Genomic DNA, 20,987 nt, shown 5'->3' with positions numbered 1-20,987 from the left:
GATGCGTTATATACGCGTTATTGAAGTGGTGCTTATGTGGCGCTTAGTGTTCATCACCTTCCAATCATGAAACCGATATTGTATGTGTAATGTGATAATTAATTCATTTGAAAGTTGTTTAAGAGGGTATTTAAACATCCGTAAAGTTATGATGCTAAAGTAAATCTTACGAACAAGTTTAAAAGGGATTTTTATTTATTGTATTTTCTCTTTTTTTATTGTGTATGAAATATAGACAATTTAATAGAGTTTACTGTTACAAAAGAATAACTGCTGTCATTTCATTAAAAGGGAAAATATGTTTTTATTGTATTAAATATATTTTATAATCTTAAAAAAAAACAAAAATGATATTTATAGATAATTCATAGAATAAGAAGAGCTTGTTTGGATGGGCTTAAGCTAGTCAAACTAACTTAAAAGTCAGTTTTTAACTTATTAGATTGTTTGACTAAATACCAAAATAACTTATTTTAAGTCAAAAATGATTATTTTAAGCCAAAGAATGAAAAAGCTAGGTGAGTTTTTTTTTTTTCAACTTAAAAGTCATTTTATTTTGACGGTGTATATTACCTTTTTACCCTTAATTCTTTTATTTTTATTTTTTTATTATTATTATAATAATAATTATTTATTATTATTATTATTATTACTTTATTTTTTTATTATTATTAGTATAATTATTAGAATTATTGATATTTTATTATTTTTTTATTATTATTTATTTTATTATTCTTTATTATTATTATTAATAATATTTTATTATTTTTATCTTATTCTTTATTTATTTATTATTATTATTATTATATATTATTATATACTATTATTGTTATTATTATTATATTATTTATTATTATTATTAATTTTTTGTATATTATTATGATTATTTATTTATTATTATTATTATTATTATATATTATTATTATTATTTTCATATTGTTATATTATTATTGTTATTTATATTTAATTATTTTTATTATTATTATTTATTTTACATTGTTTTATTATTATTATTATTATATATAATATTATTATTATTATTATTATTTTATTTTTTATTATTGTTATTGTTTATTTTATTATTATATATTATTATTATTATATATTATAATTATTATTAAATTTATCAGCTTTATCATGTTAATAACTTTTAAGGTATTTTAAATATTTCAATTAAAAATAGTGTTTATCAACACTTAACACATCAATAATTTCTTTTATAACTTCACTTATATTCAAATACATCATTATTTATTTTAAAAATAAATTTTAACACTTTCAAAAATATTTTTTAGATTTTTTTTTTTTAAACCCATCCAAACGAGATGTTACGCTCTTTTATCTCTATCCGAGATGTACTGGTTAAATACACTCGTGGTATAATTCTACCGAAACAATGGCACTAGAAACGACACCGTAATTAGGGTTTACCTGTAGAGTCGGAAACCTCTGATACCCCTCCCTTCAATCTTTTTCCAATTTCATCTGTTAATTTTTTTGTTTATATTTGTATATACACTTATGCAGTCGTTACACTTATTTTAACAATGATTTTAGTTTGTTAATTTCTCTCTTTCTTCTCCTAAATCATCAATTTTTCTTGTTTAATTTATTGTATTGTTGTTGAAATCATGGCGACTTCTAAACCACAGAGGACGCCGGCGGAGATCGAGGATATAATTCTTCGGAAAATTTTACTTGTATCTCTAGTTGATTCAATGGAAAATGATACACGCGTTGTGTATTTAGAGATGACGGCGGCCGAGATTTTGAGCGAGGGCAAAGGATTAAGGTTGTCTAGGGATTTGATGGAGAGGGTTTTAATCGATCGACTTTCTGGTAATTTTGTGTCCGCGGAACCACCTTTTCAGTATTTGGTCAACTGTTACCGTCGGGCTCATGAAGAAGGGAAGAAAATTGCGTCGATGAAGGATAAGAATGTTAGGTCTGAGATGGAATTGGTGGTTAAGCAAGTAAAGAGACTTGCTGTATCATACTGTAGGATACATTTAGGAAATCCTGATATGTTTCCCAATTGGGATATGGCACCAGCAAATGTATCTCCGTTGCTTCCTTTGTTGTTTTCTGAGGTTTCAAGTTCTGTGGATGTGTTTGGTGGGAGTAGTGGTAGTGGAGGAGTGTCGAGTCCACCTGGATTTTTGGATGAGTTATTAAAGGATGCGGATTTTGATAGTATGGACCCAATACTGAAGCAGTTGTATGAAGATTTGAGAGGGACCGTGCTAAAGGTCTCAGCTTTGGGTAATTTTCAGCAGCCTCTTAGAGCTTTATTATTTTTGGTTAAGTATCCAGTAGGTGCCAAGTGTCTGGTGAATCATCCTTGGTGGATTCCAAATAGTGTTTATATGAATGGAAGAGTTATCGAGATGACAAGCATTTTGGGTCCTTTCTTTCATGTCAGTGCTTTACCTGATCATGCAATCTTCAAGAGTCAGCCGGATGTTGGGTGGGTTAAAATTTATCTCTCGTCTCTTTAATTATGAATTATATGTTGTTTCCTTAAGTGTATTATATGACTTTATACATTGAAGAGAAGTTATATGCCATTCTAATATCAATTAGAGAATAGACAAGACAGCCTTTCGTACTTGTTCAATCTTTGTTATCATGCTTTTTCTTCATTCTACTTTGTGAAAGAGCAAGTCGTTACTATTTTACATTTGAAGTTCATTTTCTCAAGTACAAAGAGCCTAGAAGAAATATTTCCTAGCTTCTTACCTTGAAAATATTGATTCTTCAGACATCATCAACAGACATCAAGCTAATAACTTGTGGTTCTCTTTGGTATCGGGTGACTTAGCATATGCATATCTCTCATTCTCTAACCCAACAGATAGGTGGGGGGTTGGCCATTTGTGCCCTTGGTGAACGAATTTAGTCTAAGTTCTTTTGATTGACATATTCTCTGCTGAGAAGTTCTATTTTAACAAAGGACTGATAGATTGTTTCACTTGTGTTGGACAACAGCCAGCAGTGTTTCTCGGAATCGGCTACACGTCGTCCTGCTGATCTCTTGTCTTCTTTCACAACAATCAAAACTGTTATGAATAACTTGTATGATGGCTTGGCAGAAGTCCTTATGTCTCTTCTGAAAAATTCAACCATTCGTGAAAATGTCCTTGGATATCTTGCAGCAGTTATAAACAAAAATTCCTCAAGGGCACAGTTGCAGGTAAGATTTCTCCAGATCAAGCTATGGAGCTGTAGCAGGTGAAACAGACCTGTAAAGTGTGCATCTGTTGGCTCTGCGTTAGATACTTCATTTGCACTTGTACCTTCTCACCCTGATATGTGCGGATTGTAATTTTGTTTAGTACTCTACCATAACTTCAATATATTATGCTTTGCAGGTTGATCCATTATCTTGTGCTAGTTCAGGAATGTTTGTCAATCTCAGTGCCGTTATGCTTCGGCTCTGTGAACCTTTCTTAGATGCCAATTTGACAAAACGGGACAAGATTGATCCCCAATATGTGTTTTCTAGCACCCGTCTGGAACTGAGGTGAATTTTTCTTCTTCCCCTTATCCCTCCTATTATCGATGCATGTGTGTTTGTTGCTTAACATTTCCTATGATTCATACCAGGGGGTTGACTGCTATGCATGCATCATCAGAAGAAGTCTCTGATTGGATAAATCAAAATAATCCTGGGAAAGTTGACGTCGCTAAAGAAGGCAGCGATGGAGAAAATCGGTTGTTGGCATCTCAGGAAGCCACAAGCTCTGGGAATGATTCTGGTGGACCTTCAATTCTCCACTATAACAACCCAATATCAAGTAGTAGTGAGAAAGCTAAATACCCCTTCATATGTGAATGCTTCTTCATGACTGCACGGGTGCTCAACCTGGGCCTCCTAAAAGCATTTTCAGATTTTAAGCATCTTGTTCAGGTGAGGAATTGGGATTTGAAGAAAGGAAATACTAAATTTTACTTGGTGAAAGAAGGATGTCTTGAACCATATGTAATAGTGGATGAAAGGTTAATGTGTTATGGTCAAGGTGTTTGTATCAAACTAACTATTTAATTATCAACTTTAGGACATTTCAAGATCCGAAGATAATTTGTCTACCATGAAAACCATGCTAGAACAAACACCCTCGCCACAGTTGCAGCAGGAAATATCTCGCTTGGAAAAAGATCTTGAATCGTATTCACAGGAGAAATTATGCTATGAAGCCCAAATATTGAGGGTATATAAATTTCTCCTTTTCTAGTTCTTAGGATTATGCAATCTTGAGTATGTGAAGGGATTCTCTTTTTATAGCTGCTTTTGTTAGATTGTTCTTAATGCTACACTTTGCTGTTTTCAAGCAAACTAGATCCTTAATGTGGGTGTCAACTCGTAGGGGTTGTCTTTATTTTTTCTGTGCATACATGATTTTTTCGGTGTAAAATATAAAATTTGCAAACCAACAGCATCCTAGGTTTGAGTAGATGTAAGTTATATTTTGCATTCCCCTACTTTTAGTTGTTAGTGTACAAAGCTAAAAAATTGCCTTGTTTTCAGGATGGAGGGCTTCTACAGCGTGCATTATCCTTCTACAGGTTGATGGTTGTTTGGTTGGTCGGGCTTGTTGGTGGTTTTAAGATGCCTTTACCTTCCCCTTGCCCTATGGAGTTTGCATCTATGCCTGAGCACTTCGTTGAAGATGCCATGGAGCTGCTAATTTTTGCTTCTCGAATTCCCAGAGCTTTGGATGGTGTCTTGCTGGTAGGTTTAGTTGTGATCTTTTTATGTCCATTCATATTCTTGTTCTTCATGTGTTCCTTTTTCATATGCAATCATCTTTTTGCGTTGCTTGACAGGATGACTTCATGAATTTCATTATCATGTTCATGGCAAGTCCAGAATATATCAGAAACCCTTACCTTAGAGCGAAGATGGTTGAAGTCCTGAACTGTTGGATGCCCCGCAGAAGGTGATTCAAATATGATCATTTGCGATATTGCATTTTTCAAAATTATGTCTACTATTATTTGTGTCTGTGTGTGCTGGGGATCTAGTTGCTGTTGCCTCTCTCTCTAAGTGAACTTTTTATACAGCGGCTCTACTGCAACGTCTACTTTGTTTGAGGGGCATCAACTCTCTCTGGAGTACCTTGTGAAAAATCTTTTGAAGCTTTATGTTGACATTGAATTTACAGGTTCACACACACAGGTAATGCTTTTGTGCTTTATCAGATGATATGTGTTTTGAGAAGTGAAACTTTTCCTATAAAGTCCCCTTGCTCAGGAAGAAGTGATATCTGATGCTAGTTTTTTGCTTTCTGATCGTCCTCCTGCTCATCATTACCTTCTCAAAGTGGAGATTCTTCGGATCTGCTGGAGTGTCAAAATATATATACTTGTTCTCGAGGGTTGTCAGTAATGTGTCAGACCCTAAATTTTATGTAGAAGGATGCATGATATGTGAATTAAGTAATAACTGGCAACATGATTAGTTCGGGGATGCATAATTTGATGATAGTGGAGCCAACAGCTTGCCATAATTGTAAATATTACAAACAGAAATATCCTAGCTGAAGTAGTTCCTGAAGTGTCATACACTGGAGGAACTGCCAAAAACCTTGGTTCAAAAAATGCATTTCTTGCCAGCACATAGGCTACCCTTTTCTGCTCCCTGCATACATTTCTGAGAACTGGTGCCCCCCACTGCTGCATATGTAACCTGCATCCAAGTATCATTTTATTATATGTTAAATGGCCATTAGTTATCATGGTCATAGCTTCTTCTGAGTCAGTGTTGATCTCCAAAGCTTGGAGATTTTTCTCCCCTGCTATTTGTAGCCCATGGAAGATTGCTAGAAGTTCTGCCAAGTTGGCGGTAGTATGAGCGCAATTTTTACTGTAACCAATAATCCAATTCCCCCCTGTTGTCTCTGAAAAGTAATCAATATTCCTCTCATAAAAATTTATAAAATATTTCTCATAGAACAACTAGTGTGACATTTTAGGAAGAGTCTATTGCAAAGTAGATATCCTCCAAGAAACTATGTTTGTAGGTGTGCTTCTCCATGACTCTTCACATATGCTTACCAACTTATCAGCCTAAAATTATAGTAAAAGAAGGGCTTACCAAACGCAGTTCTTAGTAGATAGTCTTATCAACGATTCCTCAAAAGGGCTTTTTTGAAGGAATTTTGAACTTCGAAGTTAAAGAAGGTATATATATTGAAGTATGGCTGTTGAACAGTACTCTTTTTCCAGAGGTCTCAAATACTTTTATTGGTTCTCTGGTGTTATTTCAGCATGAAGAGGTCTGAATGCCGGGTTATGTCATCAGATTTTCTTTTTCCTATTTTTTGGTGGGAAAGTCTGAGGTTTCGGGTTTTCTTGGTTATATGGTGATACTTGTTTCACCATTAAGAGGTTGAATGCTGGTCCGTGTCTTCAAATTTTTTTTAAGAAGAGTGTACCAAACAAAGTATTAGTAGTACACAAGCCTAATGCATGCATTATTTTTTCTAATGCATCCTACTTGATGGTAGAGACTTCCACTGTGTGCTTTTTAAATGAAACATCTCTGTGTCTGCAGTTCTATGATAAATTTAATATCCGCCACAACATTGCTGAACTACTTGAATATCTTTGGCAAGTTCCAAGTCACCGGAATGCATGGAGACAGGTTGGAGTTTTTATCATTTTGGGTGATATTTTGCTCTGAACATTTTATAACACAATGCTTGAACTACTCTCCAATAACACTCCATCTGTAACTTCAATATTGCAGATTGCCAAGGAGGAGGAGAAGGGTGTTTATTTGAATTTCTTGAACTTCTTAATTAATGATAGCATTTATCTTCTCGATGAAAGTCTTAATAAAATTCTTGAACTAAAAGAGCTGGAAGCTGAAATGTCTAACACAGCGGAATGGGAGCAAAGACCAGCTCAAGAAAGGCAGGAGAGAACCCGTCTGTTCCATTCACAAGAGAATGTCAGTTTTATATCCTAAAGTGTTTATATTTACTAAAGTTATGTAATATGTTCAGAGTTTTATTGAAATATGCTGGTTGTTTTAGATAATTCGAATTGATATGAAGCTGGCAAATGAAGATGTGAGCCTGTTAGCATTTACTTCAGAACAAATTACTGTCCCTTTTCTTCTTCCTGAGATGGTATGTTCACTATTCAATATCAATTGTTGTTCTATCATATTATGGTCTGAACTTGTGGGTTTTAATCGTTTCCCTTAATTTTTCTCAAATTGGTTTTCCAGGTGGAAAGAGTTGCTAGCATGTTAAATTACTTCTTACTACAGCTGGTGGGCCCACAAAGAAAATCTCTTAGCTTGAAAGATCCTGAAAAGTATGAATTCCGCCCGAAAGAGTTGCTGAAACAGGTGAATGAAGCTACTTATGTATGTTGATATTGCCTGTGGCAGATAACTTAGACCAGATGACATGAATGTCCCTTAATTCTACTTCTCTGTCCTTCGCTAGATTGCTTCTTCTTTTAACCTAAATTGGCCTCATTGCCTCATCTCCAACAGTCCTTGTTTCTAATATCCCCACATCCCAATAGAGGGAACCTACTTTTAATTGCACAATTACTAAGCGTAGAAAGTGTGAATAGATTATGTTGAGTTTGCTTGAAACATGATATATTAACTTCAACAAAAAATTTAAAAGACTGGATACGAAAAGAGGATCACTTGATTTGTGGGATGTCAAAATGAGTTTGAGATTAATTGAATTATTTTGTTCTGATTTTAATCAGACATATTTCCTTTTGAGTCTTCCCAGCATATTTTAAATTTCAATAGTCAGCATATTTTGAAGAGTTTGAACCCTGCTCTAGACAAAAGTTTTGTATTTAAGTCGAAAGGGTAGAGAGTCGGGGTAATTATCCAATTAATAAAATGGCATAATACATAAATATGCCCTTTAATTTGGATTCATTTCACATTTATACCCTCCAACTTTGGAAGTGCACAAATGGGCACTTAAAAAACACACGTATTACGCGGCATCCTACGTATCAATTTGTGTCCTATGTGGTTTCCTACATGTATCATGCCACATATGACTCATGTGTCTACTTGTTCAACTTTAAACTTAGTGTCTATTTGTGCATACTCAAAGTTGGAGGACATAAATGTAAAATGAAGCAAAGTTAAAGGGTACATTTATGTATTATGCCTAACAAAAATATAGGTGGTGTTGTTGATACACCCAATTATACCATTAACGTGTCGTTTGGTAGCATTATAAAAAAAAATGCTAAATATGATGCATTAGTATTGCTTGCATTGTTGTGATTATTTCTAATGTTGTCTTTGGTTTGGTGTATTAAAAATAACATGTATTGCATACAACAACATACCTAGTGGAATCTCACTAAGTGGGGTCGGGGATGGTATAGTGTATGCGGACCTTGCCACTACCCATAACATGCAGTGCATAATTTTCACAGAGAATAAAGTCCAAATTCCTTGAGGGAAACGGGGAAATAACTTAAACATTAAAAGTTTGACATATGGATTTGATTCAATAGTTAAAGGGGGCTACGCTTGTGTTTCCAAAGAGGGAGTAGTGCAAATTTTGTCTTTATCAGTGTTATCAAAGGCGAAAAGCGCAAAAAAGCTCTAAGGTCCGTGTGGGTTTTAAACGCAAAGCGCAAATAAAGCGTGGGCTTTAATTAGAGAAGGCGCAAAGGGAGAAAAAAATACAAACATATATGTTTAGTCCAAAATTAAACTCCCTCTATTTCAGAAACAGAAAGAGTGACATGATTTGACTTGGCACGGAGTTTTAGAAAATAAAAAAGACTTTTGAATCTTGTGGTCCTAAATTAAAGTTATGTAAAATGTATTAAAATGCCCTTCAATCTTGTATTTTTAAAATGCCACATGGAAAGCTGAAATTAAAATGTTACCAAAAAAGGAAAGAGGTTTTTGAAACAGATTAAAAAGGAAAGGATGTTATTCTTTTTGAAACGAATGGAGTAATTATAAACATTATGACAAGTATATGACCAATGAAGTTGAATTTTTTTAGTTATGAAGTGAAGTATCAATTGCTTTGTGTCAATTCTTCATAAGAGACTCATTATCAAGGAAAAGTTTGTCTTAGAACCTTGATGACAACACTGAAGCTCACATAAAGCGAGGCGAAACACTCAACACGTCTTGAGCCTCGCTTCGGGGCTTAAGCGCGCCTTTGATAACACTGGTCTTCACTTGAACTCATTTTAATGCTTAAATATGCAAAATGGTGATTTGAATATTTTCACTAAATCCTTTCGACCCAATTAGCGAAATTAACTGCACCATAAAAGACGGGCTGACTTTCCTTTTTAAAGCTCAAGACATCAATTTATTTTCCTAATCTCAACTTATTTTCGAGTCGGATTTGGGTTGCTGCATTTGTCAAGCATCTATTATACTCCCTTCATTTCACAAAGAAAGACTCGGTTTGACTTGGCACGGAGTTTAAGAATAAAAAAGAGACTTTTGAATCTTGTGGTCCTAGATTAAAGTTATGTCAATTTTATAAAGTTGCACTTTATTCTTCATGCCACGTGGAAAGGTGAAATTAAAATGTTACAAAAAAAGAAAGAGGTCATTCTTTTTGAAATAGACTAAAAAGGAAAGGAAAGGAGGTGAATCTTTTTGAAACCGAGGGAGTATTTCATTTGCATGTGTACCCGCAGTCTGGTTCCACAGGCTGCATATTAGGGTTTTTCTGTGTTCTGCTCCTTTTTGCAATCTTTTGCTCCTTTTTGGCATCTTAGGCCCATTTCCCTGAAATCAAACAAAACAAACATAAAAATAGTAGCTAATCATGCATTGAGGAGTGAGGACACCTATAGTCTATGCAGCTGATGCCAAATGAGCTGTAATTTCACGGCTCATCAGTTATCTGTTCAAGAATCTAAAGCAAGTAATTTGTTGCATATTTTAGCACCAAATATCATTTGCTCACAGTGTTGCTTGAGCCGTTGTATTTCCTGTAGTATCATTGTTTTTAACAAAATCTAGTATGATTGTTGATGGGGTCTCTGCTCTGAATATTGTCAAAGCTCTGTCCGGTTGTTCTCTTCTTTCTGACAGAAACAAAAATGCATTTCCTTATTATTTAGCTTTTTTTGTCTCAAGTTTTCACTTTGTCTTGGTAATTCTCTGTTCCGTGAAGTCGCAAGCATTTTCTTTTTGGTTAGTGTGTCCTCCATATTATCCTTCCTAGAATCAAGAGGAAGATACTTATGCAGAAGTTTTACATTTCTTTTGTAATGCATGTGAAGATTGTGAAAATATATGTGCATTTAGCGAGAGGAGATAAGGAGAAAATCTTTCCAGCTGCAATTATAAGAGATGGCCGATCGTACAGTGATCAGGTTTTTACTCTTCAAGTTAATTGCTTCCTTAAATTAATTTCTCTGATTGAGCTTGGTTTAACAAGTTGGATTTGCACCAGATATTTAGTGCTGCAGCTGATGTCCTTAGAAGAATTGGTGAAGATATGAGGATCATACAAGAGTTCATCGACCTTGGTGCAAAGGCCAAGATTGCAGCTTCAGAAGCAATGGATGCTGAGGCTGCTCTTGGAGACATTCCCGATGAATTCCTTGATCCAATCCAAGTAAGTATCGCCTTTTTAACTCAAGTGTCGAATCAAGTAGCTCCTAATTCACGAGAGATAGATAGCATCTGTATTTTGACCTATCTTTGTTCGATTTGCAGTATACTTTAATGAAGGATCCTGTCATTCTTCCTTCTTCGAGGATAACAGTTGACCGGCCTGTCATTCAGCGGCACCTTCTTAGTGATAGTGTAAGCCTCTGTTTCTTGGTGTCTTTCTTTCCACTTATGAGGAACATTGCAATTTTTCACGTGTTTCTACTGGTTTACAGACGGATCCATTTAACCGGTCTCATCTGACTGCGGACATGTTGATTCCCGACACCGAGTTGAAGGCTAAAATTGAAGAGTTCATCCGGTCCCATGAACTGAAGAAGCCCGGGGAGGATTTGAATTTGCAACACACAAAAACAACCATACAAACAACTGATACTTCAAATTTGATTGAGTAGGATTTCTCTTTTTTCTGCTTTTAACCCTGATCATTGTATTATATTTGAGTTCAAGTGATCAACGGTAAAACCTGTGTTGGTAAAACATAGAAAACCTTTTTTCTTTTTTTCCCTTTTTGTATGGATAATTCTTCTTTCTACTTGTCAGGGTCCCCAATAACTATAGGAATTTTATGTTTTATGAACAAAGGGAATCTTCTGAAAAATGTTATATTTATGTTCTCGTGTTTTCATTTTTTTTTTGCCGTGGTTCCCGGATATCGTTCTGCGAATTCGACTAGCTGTACCCATCGGATTCCGCTATTTTAAGGCGGGTGCACCATGGTTAATTCCACGGAGCCCTGGAGACGCGGCCGGTTTGAATGTTGGTCAGTGAGGCATTCCGTTTCCTTACAAAAATGAGTTAAGAGTGTTTGGTATGAAAATGTTTTCTAATTTTCTCATGTTTGGTTGAGGCAAAAGTTTTGGAAAATGTTTTCCAAATCCACTCATTTTCCTCAAAATTAAAGAAAATGACTTCCCTTCAAAAATTAAGGAAAACATTTTCCAAAACTTTTGCCTCAACCAAACATGAGAAAATAAGTCCAAAATCTACTTGTTTTCCAAGAAAACATTTTCTAGGAAAACATTTTCCTTCGTACCAAACACACCCTTAGTTATCCTTTCTTATTTACTGGAGCCTTAGCCAAGATATGCTTCTTTTTTTTTTTCCTTCACCAATCGTTTAGCTTATTTTATTTGAGAGGTTAGCTAAAGTATTCTCGAAAAAAGAAAATAGGCAACAAATATGTTATTAAGTCTTTCAAAAATGGTGATATAGTTCAAACACATTAACCCCTAAACATGAGCGATTCTCTATGAAATTAATAAATACAATAAACCGTGAAACCATTGATACTTAAATATGATGTAAGAAAAAAAAAGAACAGGAGTGAAATTTTACTATACATAAGCTGCACCAGAACGAAACCCAAACACTCAGCTTTTCAGTTGTTGAAATGTCTGGGCATATACATGGAAGACCTGACGAATAATGAAAAGGGAAACTGCTTACTCAAAGCTTTGATTTAAGGTCAGCTATCTTTCTTTCTGCATATTCTTGAGCAATTCTAATTGCATTATCATTGTGGCGCAAAGAAAACTCTGCTAGCAAGATTCGGCTTTCCTCACGAGTTAGATCCCCATGGCATCCCTTTTAATAGAACAGAGAAAACCAACCGTGTGAGTTGAATCTTTGAGATCATGAATAGAAGATGGCTAGATGCTTGTACAGGAAAGAGATTTTAAGCAACTAAGATCAAATACGCAGTGACCTTCATTGACCACAGAAGGCACACCACCAAAGTTCAGAATTTTCCGAAGTACAATAGGTTGATGTCAACAACCAAATTTGGAACAGGTTCAAAAGATTTAACACCATAGGAGAAGTGTGGGAACTCAATTGTTATGACAATAGAGAAAAAACAGAGCAATGCGTGTATCACACAAAATAAGAAGAGTAATCCTAGCGCATATATTCTATAGTTTCTCCTTTACATTGGATGTACTGCAATCTTATGATCCATGCTCCCCTCCATCAGAGGAGAAGAAAATTAGAAAGGGACAGAAATAGTATGAAATAAGAATTAAGTGAATGTTCAGCAGTACAACAGAGAACGCACCAAGCGAGAAGTTCTGTCACAGACGGCGTGGTGCATAAGAAGGCCAGCAGCAACAGAAACATTGAACGAGTCTACCATGCCTTTCATTGGAATACTGCAGTGCAAGTCTGATGATTCAAGAGCCTCGTCACTTATTCCCCTACAAACAAAAATATCTTATCTGGTTGTGGTCCATCTCAGAAAAATTAATCATAGTCCATCCATGCAAAAAAAACTTGCAAAGAAGCAAAATTCCTATTATCTCTGCTTTAACAAGGAAATAGAATAAGATCTTCGGCACAGAGAATTATAAAAATAGAGAACCAAGAAAACAAGAAAGAAACTGATTTAAAAGTCTAACATAAGACTGGCCGAATATTCTAATGATTACAGCGTACATGTGACAAAATATAGTGTTCCCTGCCAGCAGGTAGGAATCGGGTCAAAGCTGAATAACTATTCTTGAACCAGGTCAGTAGAGAATATATTACCTACCTAAGTTCATTTCCCACAACAATTGCAGTTGGGCATGACCAGTCCATATCATACACAGAAACCTACAACAGAAAGACAACATTAAATAAACATCTAGAGAAAGCAATTAAAAAAGAAACACAAAAATGAGCATACCAATTTTCACACCGGCAATGCAGTATCAGAAATAAAAGAGCATCACTATACCGTGTCCATTCCAAGATGTGTTGTCGCAATGCGATAACCACGTGATTTCAAAACTGTGAAGCACTCATGAACAGAATCCCATAGTTCGATATCCAACCATTTCTCAGCTCCCATGCTGACATGTCGATTCTCCCTGTATCTGTAGGCAGATAGTAACTATGAAGGCACTTGCACAAACAATGCTCAACAAAGCTAATTAGCCTATAAATACTACTCTCTTCCTGCAAAACTAAAAAATCAACCAAAAATGTTGGAGCTCTGACAGGTTCTCTTTTGTAGTTAAGCCAGTAAACCAAAACTGGAAATCTTTGCACTAAACCTTTAATCAACATGACGATTAAGTAAACCACAAAATGCTTTTTTTCTCCCGCTGATTATATCCGTGAGCCGGATCAAACATTCTCCTTTTTTAACTTGCCAAATGAAGGGAAGTTATTGGATTAAGTCAAGCGTGTTGCCTCAAACACATTATTGTACATCATGTATTTGTTAAAAGTACATTTGTAACACAAACAGATACTACTAAATCTGACAATTATCAATCAATATCAAGCAATGAGCATGGTGAGAAACAAAAAGATATTTTCACCTAAAGTTCTGAGCACCTTTTTGAGCTATCACAAGCTACAACATGGACTGATTGAATGCCCAGTGCATCAGCTGAGCGAAATGTAGCTGACACATTGCCAAAATCACTCAAACCTTCAACTACCAAACATACTGAATATGTCCGATTCTTTACCGCATGGCGAAACCTCTCTTTCCTCGAATCCATGATATACGGGGTCACTGCTTCCAATATCTCCGAACTACTCAAATACATACTTCCCGCCTTAACTTTATCCAAATATGGAAACCAACGGTTCTGATGACCCAGGCCTTCGGTATCAAGCCTGCGTTCCATTTTCATCAGCTTTGAGACATCATCTTTGTTGTACAGTAACTCCTCTACTGTGTCTTTGGATTTTTCCTCCGGACATTCAACGGCAACACGGGGAACTGCCATTTCCTCTGACGTTTCCAGTGAAATTGCTCCTTGAGTGCTGCCATATCGTCTTGAAGGATCTCTACACGGTTCGATTCTGAATGCTACTCACAAATTTCAAAACGAGACACGATAGAGATAGAGAACAAGGTTAATACAGAAGCGTATAAACATTGAATTACCTGCTTGTATCATTAAGCAAACATTACAAAATAGGTACCTGGATTACGAGAGAGTAGAGGCAGCGGCCGGAAAAAAGAAAATTTGGATGAAATGTGAGAAGAGAAACTTCTCTGGTAGCTGTTTCGCGTTTGAAACTGAAAAAAGGAGATTGAAGAGCGAACTAGGGTTTTGCAGGCGCTCATTGCATGTGATTCTTCTCTCACTTACCTCACTGCTACTCAGAGGCGGAAATGGAAATTCAGCCGAGGATTGAACTGGACTGGACAAGGAAAAACGGAACGACGCCGTCAAGACCGCGTTCAATTTGGGTCAATCCCATCTTAAGCCCAACTACATTTCGGACATCCTTCTTCTTTATTTAGATGCGATAAAACATGAGAAACTTATTAGTATATTACTAAACCCTTTCGTCCACTAGACTAAATTGGGAAACTCCGAATTATTTTCTATAGCTATAGTATGATAATTACAATTTGTAGCTACATGTTTTAGGCAGGGGCTGAGAGAAGGCAAAAAGTGGGAGAGAGATAATTGTATATGTATATCGGTTAAATAATATACATATGTATTTGTATATATGGCAAGCGAGATTGAGAGAATGAGGAGAGAGGCGAGCAAGACTAGGAGAGGAAGGAGAGAGGTGAGCGAGAGAGGGCAGAGGGTGAGAGAGAGGTGAATTGTATGTATATATCGATTAGATAATTGTATATTATACATATGTTTGTATATTTTGCCGAATTATACATATACAGATGTGGCGAATTATACAAACTCGAAATCAGCTAATTAATATATAATGTTAGTCGTCTATGATGTTTACTTAACCGCATAATTTTCCCTAATAAGAAAATAGATAACTATTTTGTTTGTTCAGTTTGAAAATCAAGTAATAACTTATTATTTTATGCCAATTTAACCTTTGTATTTATTCTCAATTCATTTCCTAAAACGAGTAATAATTTGGAGTGATATGAATATGATAAAACTTACATTTTATAAATTATTTTTAAAGGAGTGCCAAGTCCAATATAGAAAAGTAAACATGACAAAGGGAAATGTGTTTATATTCATTCGATTATTTTCTTACCTTTAAATTATGAGTATTGCCGCGTTTATAGTGGACACTCTATTCCATATTGATCATAACTCCTGTTTTTCTAATTTAATTGCATGGTATACGTAAATATTTGAGTTAGCATTTACATAAATTTGTAAAAAAGATATGTAATCAACATATCATTTTTAGTAGGCGTATGAAAAAATATGTGCATTCATCATCCAACGGTACCATATGTAGCAGCAGTTTTCAAATAAATACCAGTGGTAGTTGACAACTTAAATGAAACCAAACAACTACTACTGATAGTTGACAACTTAAATGAAACCTAACTCGCACAAATCTTGGACCAGACGACCAGTAGTTGTTAATTGTGTTAGGTAGAATGTAGAACAAATAAGTAAAGAGACCAGTTTTCTCCAAACAAACAGATAGATTTTCAGGAATTTAGAAACTATATCAACGCCGTTCTTAAACGAGACTCAACAAAGTTCAGTAGATAGATTTTGAAAGATGGAACCTCATATCGCTCTACTTCCAAGTGCTGGAATGGGGCATTTGATGCCATTCCTTCGCCTCGCTGCCATGTTAGCTTCTCGTAATTGTAAGGTCACTTTACTCACTGCCCAGCCTACTGTCTCTGCCGCTGAATCTAAACATTTGAATAGCTTCTTTTCTGCGCATCCACACATTCAACGCCTTGATTTTCAAGTCGTTCCCCTCCTATCGTCCAATCCTCATGGTGATCCCTTCTTTCTCCAGTTTGAAGCTATCATTCGCTCTGTTCATCTTCTTCCTCCTCTTCTATCTTCATTATCTCCACCCATCTCCGCTCTTTTTCTTGACATTGCTGCTGCAACGTGCGTTGATCAGCTTGCTGATCATCCATCATTGTCTATATCCTACTACATCTTAAGTACAACTTCTGCTAGATTTTTTTCTCTTATTACCCACCTACCTCACTTGACTCTTGAAAGCAGTTGTGTGAACTTGAAGCTTCATGGTCTACCCTCATTTTCAATATCGAACATCCCCCCTCCTTTTTTCAACCCACAGAATCTCTTCACAACTCAAATGATCTCAAACGCTCGAGCTATCTCCAGAATTAAAGGTGTTGTTTCCAATACGTTCCATTGGTTTGAGGCTGAGACAATTGAAGCCCTCAACAGTGGCAAGACCTCTATTACTCATCCTCAGTTTCTGCCAATTGGACCTTTCAAGCATTACGAAGACCCTGGAAAATGCTCTTCCCTTTCTTGGTTAGATGAACAACCTGCCAGATCAGTTGTATATGTTAGCTTTGGAAGTAGAACAGCTATGTCAAAGGACCAAATAAAAGAAATAGGAGAGGGATTGTTAAAGAGCAAGCAAAAGTTCCTTTGGGTATTGAAGTCCGTCAAAGTTGATAAAGCAGAGGAAACAGAGCTGAAAGAATTGGTAGGACATTCACTCCTCGAAAAAATTGAAGAGAAGAAACAGGGGATAGTTGTTAAAGAGTGGGTGAAACAGGAAGAAATTTTAACACATCATGCAATAGGAGGATTCTTTAGCCACTGTGGTTGGAATTCGACGATGGAAGCAGCTCAGAGAGGAGTACCAATGCTTGCATGGACACTTAACGGGGACCAAAGGTTTAACGCAGAGGTGATGGAGAAGGCAGGGTTGGGGTTGTGGCCAAAACATTGGGGTTGGCTGGGCGAGAGATTGGTGAAGTCGGAAGAGATTGAGGAGAAGATTGAAGAGCTAATGCAAGATCACAAGTTGAGGTCCATGGCTCAGAAGGTGGGCGAAGAGGCCAAACGGGCTTGGGAAATTGGTGGTACATCAGAAGAAGTTGTTGGACAATTAATTGAAATGCTCAAGCTCAAAGTTTGGAATGTTTAATCTCACCTAATGGGTTTTTCCTCTTCTTACAAGAAATAACTTAACAGGTAATAAGATTGGCTGCCAAGTCCAATCAAGATAATCAAATTGTTTGCTTATATTACTCAATACATCAGTTTTGTGATATGATACAGATACTAAAATTAATTCCTTGATTGTTCCTCAACCAAACAAGCATATGCAAGTGTTTAAATACCTAATTGTACAAAACTGTTTCTTTTATCTTTTCTTCTGAATTTGACTTAGCAGATGTCAGCAAGTAATTGGGACCATGCCTTTAATCTTTACAAAGCATCAGCTCATCGATTTGCACCAGTCATCACTCATCAGGATGTCTGATTCAATTATCAACTCTGCAAAGCCAGTTCACATATTATTTCTCCCAAGTGGTGTAGGAGTGGGATAAATGTTCCATTTATTCAACTAGATTCCATGTTAGCTTCATAGAGATCTAGAATCAACTTTATTGCCATGCTACTTGAGATCTATACTACAAAGTAGAGCTTTATCTCCAACTTTTGCTCCGGTCAGCCAGAAATCAAGATACACAGGACTCGACAAACCTAACAAATTTTCAAACAAAATAAAGCTGATCCAGTCAGCTAAGAACATTAAAGAAGAAAAAGAATAACGGCCGGCCAAGGATTCTAGAGTTAGCCTGGAAAGGTAAATAACATCAAAAGATTTTCATTATGACTGGAACTGAAGGGAACTATGATTTCGTTAGACAGTTTTCTTTGGAATAACATCAAAAGATATTCCATTCTCTTGAAGCCTGTCTTGGAGGTCAGTCGGGCCAAACACAATCCCAGGAGGGAAAACACCGCCTTTTGGAAGATTGCCTCGTTCCTTGAGCAACATTAGGGCACACTGGACTAGAATGATTGGAGTTGTCGAATAACCAATCTCAGGTCCCATTACTCTTGTAATTATCTCCATATCAGGTTTCCTGTTTCTTTGTGAAGCACGGCTGCCATCACTAAAACCCTGTCCGACAAACCACATCTTAAAGGAAGCACTTGCCACTTCATCCTCAGTTGGACCTTTTTTCCTGAAAAATCCAAGACTGAACACTGAAGGGAAGTTCAAAAGCAGCCACCTCCCTATATCACTTTTACCAAATAGAGCAATGAACTTGCCAACTGTAATGTAACGAACAACGCCTAACAGAGATTTCGAAGCTATCTTCATACCAAAGTGAGCTGGCTTTATTGTAGACCAATATGCCTCTCTCCTCTCAATCTGTTCGGTGCTTTCATTAACACCGGGTAAACCACGAGAATCTTCAGCCAAACATGAAAGTGTTCTCCGTACCACAGTTGCATCTGCTGATGGCAACTTTACAGCCCAAAGCCCAATTTCCTTTAGGTGATTTACCAATGGACCTTTAGGAAAAGTACCAGGAATCTGAAACAAACAAGAAAATACTATGTTTCACAGATCTGATGTGTTATTCAAGAAAACATGAATGCTCTCCGTCCGCTTGTCCCCACACCTGCATGCTACATATGTATGGCTTTGAGGAATGTAAAAGCTAGCACATATTGCAGGTAATCAAGTGTAAAGAGTCCATCTAAAAATGAATCTCTATCATTTGGTATGATAAATCCCCATCATTTACTCATTCATTCAACCAGAAATCAACCATACGGTTTATGAGTCCCTATGATACATGCATTCATGAGATCCATCAGAAGGTTTATTTATGAATCCCTACCATATACTCATCGATGTCAACAGTGGGTTCTCAAAGTCCAAATGTAAGATTATAAAAGTGTAAACATTCTACAAAATGAGAAAATGGCTTTAACATAATTCACTGTGGACATTGACTAAAAGTTGCACCTTCAAACACATAATGACTAATCGACCTCTAAGCTTTAAAGACCAATTGCTTGTTAACATACAACATTTCACCAGTAAAAGAAAAAAGTAGTGAAGCTAAAATAGTTACGCAAGCATTTAACATATGTGATTGAACTGAGCCTTCCAATAGCTATCATCATTTGTTTACAAGGTTTTGGCTACTGCACTATCTTCTTGTTGTTTGTAATCTTTCTTCAGGCTTTATATTATCTCTCTTATTAGTTGTTATGTTTTGTCATTGTTTTCTACTTCTTTGAACCTGAAATTGTTGCAATTGAGCTGAGGGTCATCCGGAAACAAACTCTCTAAGGTAGTGGTTAGATCTGCGTACACTCTAACCTCTCACTTGTGGGATTATGTAGTTGTCGGATATTCGAATTCTTTCCAATCTAACTAAGTTAAAAGTTTGACTATATTTTCATACAGCATTGATAGACACGACTCACGAGTATATAAATCATATACTAGTATCAAAATAAATATTTCCATTTTACCTTAGAGCCATAAAATAGAAAGTAATGAGCAATAGAGAGAAGGTGATAGGAACTTACCTCAGGACGAGGCTTCTTGGGTCTGGAGCGTCTCAATTCCTGCAATATGTCTGCGTTTGCCACACTAAGCACCGCTGACTCGTACGTCCCCAAATTTCCAACAATTCTCTTGTCTGATTCTAGACTAATGTAGGCCTCAACCGTACTAAATATTGCCGGCGGCATCCACTGTCTCGAATTGAACATCCAGCCTAATTCAGCAGGAATAGAATCAAATCCACAAGCCGAAACAACTAACGATCCATTCTCCACAGCCTTATCATGGTACTTCACCTCCATCCTCTCCATAAACTCCGGTTCTCCACATATATCCAAGTAATCGCACCCGGAATCAACACATGCCTCAACAACCGGTTCTCCATAAAGACGAAATGGTCCGACACAGTTGAGGATGATCTTAGTCCGGGAAGCGAGGTGACGAAGTGAAGCCGAGTCGGTGGTGTCGGCGGTGAGGATCGGGATTTCGGGTGGCGGGTTCGGACCGGAGGCCCATTGCAAAGCCTGTGAAAGTTTGGAAGTGTTACGGCCTGCAATGGCGAAGTTCTTCAATGGTGAAGAAGGAATCTATATATATATATAAATCTGAATCTTGATCCGCTGATGTGGCGCCCTCCAATGGCCAGCATTTGCCAATATCTATTTTTATCTTTTTCTGATTTATTTTTTATTTTTATCTCAAAACAAATACATAAATGAGTAAAAACATCACACTAAATACTATAACTAATTACTTGCTCAGTTATAGCCCAAAAAATGCAGTCCAACCCATTTACAACTCAGCCCACTAACATCACATTAATTACCCAAATTAAATAGATTTTAAATCAATTTTTTTTAAAAATTACTCACTCCTCAAATTTGAAATTGTTATAAAGAATTATTTGTTGAATTGCTATCTTTAGACTTTATGGCAACATTTATTGTTATTTCAATTTAAAAACACATTATGATTTTGTTAAAATATTTATTACTTATTCAATCCATAAAAGTTATAGTTATATATAATATAAAATTATTTCTTTCATCTCCTTTATTCGTTTTTATATTTATTCTTTTCCTCTTTTATTTATTTTTACAATTTCATATTT

The 20,987-nt window shown here is 36.1% G+C and overlaps 4 protein-coding genes across 4 annotated transcripts in view; 2 read left to right on the top strand and 2 right to left on the bottom strand.

Moving 5' to 3' along the window:
- The first annotated feature begins 1,404 nt into the window (after positions 1-1,404).
- Positions 1,405-11,269, top strand: LOC107009670 (probable ubiquitin conjugation factor E4). Its single transcript, XM_015209008.2, has 16 exons — positions 1,405-2,467; positions 2,989-3,193; positions 3,372-3,523; positions 3,607-3,910; positions 4,059-4,211; positions 4,529-4,732; positions 4,828-4,940; positions 5,065-5,179; positions 6,557-6,646; positions 6,752-6,955; positions 7,041-7,136; positions 7,238-7,360; positions 10,264-10,356; positions 10,437-10,601; positions 10,703-10,792; positions 10,873-11,269. Exons 1-16 carry the CDS (start codon positions 1,632-1,634, stop codon positions 11,050-11,052), a joined length of 3,123 nt encoding a protein of 1,040 aa, XP_015064494.1. The 5' UTR covers positions 1,405-1,631; the 3' UTR covers positions 11,053-11,269.
- Positions 11,270-11,827: 558 nt separating this feature from the next.
- LOC107009701 (tRNA (guanosine(18)-2'-O)-methyltransferase) lies at positions 11,828-14,883 on the bottom strand. Its single transcript, XM_015209051.2, has 6 exons — positions 14,579-14,883; positions 13,979-14,462; positions 13,374-13,512; positions 13,188-13,249; positions 12,714-12,852; positions 11,828-12,244 (listed from the first exon to the last, which is right to left on the bottom strand). The coding sequence occupies exons 1-6, from the start codon at positions 14,721-14,723 to the stop codon at positions 12,107-12,109; spliced, it is 1,107 nt and encodes a 368-aa protein (XP_015064537.1). The 5' UTR covers positions 14,724-14,883; the 3' UTR covers positions 11,828-12,106.
- A 1,096-nt stretch (positions 14,884-15,979) lies between these two features.
- On the top strand, positions 15,980-17,629 carry LOC107009692 (UDP-glycosyltransferase 708C1-like). The gene has a single exon (XM_027914595.1). The coding sequence runs from the start codon at positions 16,112-16,114 to the stop codon at positions 17,480-17,482; it is 1,371 nt and encodes a 456-aa protein (XP_027770396.1). The 5' UTR covers positions 15,980-16,111; the 3' UTR covers positions 17,483-17,629.
- A 229-nt stretch (positions 17,630-17,858) lies between these two features.
- LOC107009721 (probable mitochondrial saccharopine dehydrogenase-like oxidoreductase At5g39410) overlaps positions 17,859-20,987 on the bottom strand; it is an 18,602-nt gene continuing 15,473 nt past the window's right edge. Inside the window, exons 4-5 of the mRNA XM_015209078.2 lie at positions 19,900-20,463; positions 17,859-18,889 (exon numbers count right to left, since the gene is read on the bottom strand). Coding sequence (XP_015064564.1) covers positions 18,206-18,889; positions 19,900-20,463 — 1,248 coding nt within the window. The 3' untranslated portion in view covers positions 17,859-18,205. The remainder of the gene's footprint in view (positions 18,890-19,899; positions 20,464-20,987) is intronic.

Source organism: Solanum pennellii, chromosome 2 (genome assembly GCF_001406875.1).
Source record: "Solanum pennellii chromosome 2, SPENNV200".
Lineage (NCBI taxonomy): Eukaryota > Viridiplantae > Streptophyta > Magnoliopsida > Solanales > Solanaceae > Solanum > Solanum pennellii.
The sequence above is the reverse complement of the archived record's forward strand: the minus strand, read 5'-3'. Positions and strand labels throughout refer to the sequence as shown.

What these genes read in the sequence shown, in the direction of transcription:
- LOC107009692 (XM_027914595.1), top strand. Translation starts at nt 16,112, where the DNA reads ATGGAACCTCATATCGCTCTACTTCCAAGTGCTGGAATGGGGCATTTG.
- LOC107009701 (XM_015209051.2), bottom strand. Translation starts at nt 14,723, where the DNA reads ATGAGCGCCTGCAAAACCCTAGTTCGCTCTTCAATCTCCTTTTTTCAG. An exon ending in GCTTGTGATAGCTCAAAAAG is followed by an intron (nt 13,513 to 13,978) that starts GTGCTCAGAACT and finishes ATCTGCCTACAG; the next exon opens with ATACAGGGAGAATCGACATG. An exon ending in GTTGTGGGAAATGAACTTAG is followed by an intron (nt 12,853 to 13,187) that starts GTAGGTAATATA and finishes TTTTGTTTGTAG; the next exon opens with GGGAATAAGTGACGAGGCTC.
- LOC107009670 (XM_015209008.2), top strand. Translation starts at nt 1,632, where the DNA reads ATGGCGACTTCTAAACCACAGAGGACGCCGGCGGAGATCGAGGATATA. An exon ending in TGTTCCATTCACAAGAGAAT is followed by an intron (nt 6,956 to 7,040) that starts GTCAGTTTTATA and finishes TGGTTGTTTTAG; the next exon opens with ATAATTCGAATTGATATGAA. An exon ending in AATTCCTTGATCCAATCCAA is followed by an intron (nt 10,602 to 10,702) that starts GTAAGTATCGCC and finishes TTCGATTTGCAG; the next exon opens with TATACTTTAATGAAGGATCC.